We start from the raw sequence: 2,843 nt of genomic DNA, 5'->3' as shown, positions 1-2,843 counted from the left end.
CTTCAAGCCTACCAGGAAGAACTTGCAGCTGGCTGGGTCACAGAGGGATCGAGAAACTCTGATTTTCGGTCAGGACACAGAAAGAAAGGGGAGTGGGGGGAGGACTGGGGGACCCTATAGCTTTGTACCTATGTTTGTTGATGCAGCTAAGTTTTTGTTTTCCATTCACCACTGCATTAACTGCCACTTCTCAAGGTATACTCTAACGCCTCCATACTGCACATAGAGAAATAGTTGTATAACAGAGTGCTGAACTTAGAATCAGGAATCATGTCTTCAAATTCTTGTGTCACCATTTACCAGCCATGTGACCTTGAATATGCTACTTAATCTGAGACTCAGTTTCTTCATTTGAAAGTTGGAAATAGCAGTTGTTTAACCTATGTTAACAGGTTAAAGATACTGACTTTATGTTAACCTACATAGCTTTCTACTACATTATTGTGAGGATCAAAGATAGCACATATGAAGTGACCTAAATGTGTAAAATGGTTCAAACAATGTTTATTCAACGCTTAGCCTAGAATTGTTTACAGCCAGACATGGACCAGTTTCCTTGTATTTGCTTCACAGCCACAGATTATAGCACTCACCTAGCAAATAACCTGGTCATCAGAAGGGGGTCCTGGTGCATGTATGAAAACCTGCAGGAGTGTTCATGATCTGGGTGCATCAGCAGTCTCTGCGGCAGGCAACACCCTCCCCGATTATAGATCTCTTTTGATTTCAAGTCAGGTGAAGGAGGAAGCCATCATCTAACTCTCTTCCTTTTGTCTGTCCATGCGAATGAGAACAGACAAAAACAGGATTCCACAGCCATGCCAATCCTGATTAGCAGGGTGTAGAAACCAGTTACATTGCCTGCCACCAGGCTAGGAATCTGGTATAATTGTCAGTGTCCTCTTTTGCCCCTACTCTATGATATTAGATTGCTAAATCATTGTCAATACACCCATCTGACGAAATTAGGCCCATAGGGCTACTAGAGCTAATATTGGGATGAATCCAGGAAGGCCTTCTTTGGCAGAGAAGCAGAGAACCAAAGGTTTCAACAAAATAGCTCAGGCTTTTTCTTTTTCTTTTTTTTTTTTTTTAAAAGATGACCGGTAAGGGGATCTCAACCCTTGGCTTGGTGTTGTCAGCACCACGCTCAGCCAGTGAGCAAACCGGCCATCCCTATATAGGATCCGAACCCGTGGCCTTGGTATTACCAGCACCGCACTCTACCGAGTGAGCCACGGGCCGGCTTTCAGGCTTTTTCTTTGAAAAAGAAAAGCAAAGGGCTGCTATTTCTGGCAAACTTCCTCAGTCAAACTACAGAGCAACATCAATATTCATAATGGTAAGGAAGGTATGACACTGATACTAGCTTTATGTCTTCTAACCTGAAGTGCATATATTTTCTCTTCTCCATTTTGAATCATCTACTTCTTCCCCACCCTGACACTAAAAAAAAATTTTTTAATTCCATAGATATCTATTAGATGCATATATTTGTGACATACTCCTAGAGTTAAAAAGTGCCAGAGAGCAAAAACGAGTACTCAAATAATCAAACAAAAGTTGTCTATATCAATTTAATGCTAAGAACATAGATACTCTAAAGAGATATGCAATTAAGGAAGTTTTTCTAAATAGGATTTTGATCATAAAAACACTGGTCATTCAAACCTCTAAAACAAAGGAGCATGCAAATCAAGAAAAATACAAAACATATTTTATCTCTTACTGAATTAACCTTAGAACACCTAAATATTCTCTTTAATCATCTCAATATTAAAAATGTGCAAAAAACTGTACCCATAGTGTTTAAGCCATAAAACCAATACCTGGTCTGTATATGACAAAAATAAAATAAAAGCATGTAAAATAATATGCAGCTTATAGAATTCAAAGACAGACCAGGTGACTGAAAGTTAGGTGAAAGAAAGGCAATTGGGGACATGTGATACTTTATAAAGCAGGAAGCTCTGATGATGTCTACTGCAAGTCTGGCTGAAACCAGGAGCCTGAACACTGAGCAGTCACTGATAGGAAGGATAAAGTGCTGTGTCTCTAATAACAAGCAAATTAGCTGATGCTCTGGTAAAATTTCCAGGATTAAAGCCAAGGTGGTTGTCAGTAAAGAATGTTCTCCTTGAGAGCATGGCCAGCATGTGGTTGAGGCGGGACCTGACACCAGTGAGGTGAAACTGCCGCTCTTTATTCAAGTTTCTAAACGAGTCACTTAAGCACAGATCCAAGCAGGGGGTGCCCAAGTACTTGGGATATCCGGGGCTGTGGAAGGCAGTGGCTCTGAGGGAAGTGTGGGAGCCAATGGAGCTTGCCCCGGAACCCTGGGAAGACAGAGAGGATGAAGACCTCAGACTGGAAGATCTCGACACGGACATTTTCGATAGTGGTGACTCTTCTTTAGACTGGGTTCCCTGAGGAAAGAGAATGTTCTCATCCACATCGGTCTGGGTGGTGGTTGACTTGGAACACACCGTGGTTTGGGAGCTCGCTACCCTGGTGGCGACTGCGGTTTGGGTGCCTGCACACACTGTGCTGGTGCTGGTTTGTGTTCCCACCTCACTCATGCTGGGCACAGGCGTCTCCTCTCCTGGCTCTGTTTGAGTGGTGGCATCGGTCGCCTTTCTGTCCTCTAACTCACCCTTCTGGCTGCTGAAGTAGTCTTCCTCACTAATGGTGGAGGACTCTGAGTCCCCACGCTTGGTCTCTGCCTTGCCCTCTGAGGGCACCTCTGGGTCTGGGTCCGTCTTCTTGGGAGTGCTGGAGAGTCGGGCCAGCCGCATCCGCAGCAGGTTGCCCAACGTGAGCTCCTTGGACTGTGGTTTTCGGTC

At 43.8% G+C, this 2,843-nt stretch overlaps 1 protein-coding gene across 1 annotated transcript; it reads right to left on the bottom strand.

Annotated features, from left to right (window-relative positions):
* Positions 1-1,558: 1,558 nt before the first annotated feature.
* On the bottom strand, positions 1,559-2,808 carry LOC103583752 (protein FAM83D-like). The gene has a single exon (XM_008564984.1). It carries the CDS (start codon positions 2,793-2,795, stop codon positions 2,025-2,027), a length of 771 nt encoding a protein of 256 aa, XP_008563206.1. The 5' UTR covers positions 2,796-2,808; the 3' UTR covers positions 1,559-2,024.
* Positions 2,809-2,843: the final 35 nt, after the last annotated feature.

The sequence above is a fragment of the Galeopterus variegatus genome, unplaced genomic scaffold, assembly GCF_000696425.1.
Source record: "Galeopterus variegatus unplaced genomic scaffold, G_variegatus-3.0.2 Scaffold27678, whole genome shotgun sequence".
Taxonomy (NCBI): Eukaryota; Metazoa; Chordata; class Mammalia; order Dermoptera; family Cynocephalidae; genus Galeopterus; species Galeopterus variegatus.
The sequence above is the reverse complement of the archived record's forward strand: the minus strand, read 5'-3'. Positions and strand labels throughout refer to the sequence as shown.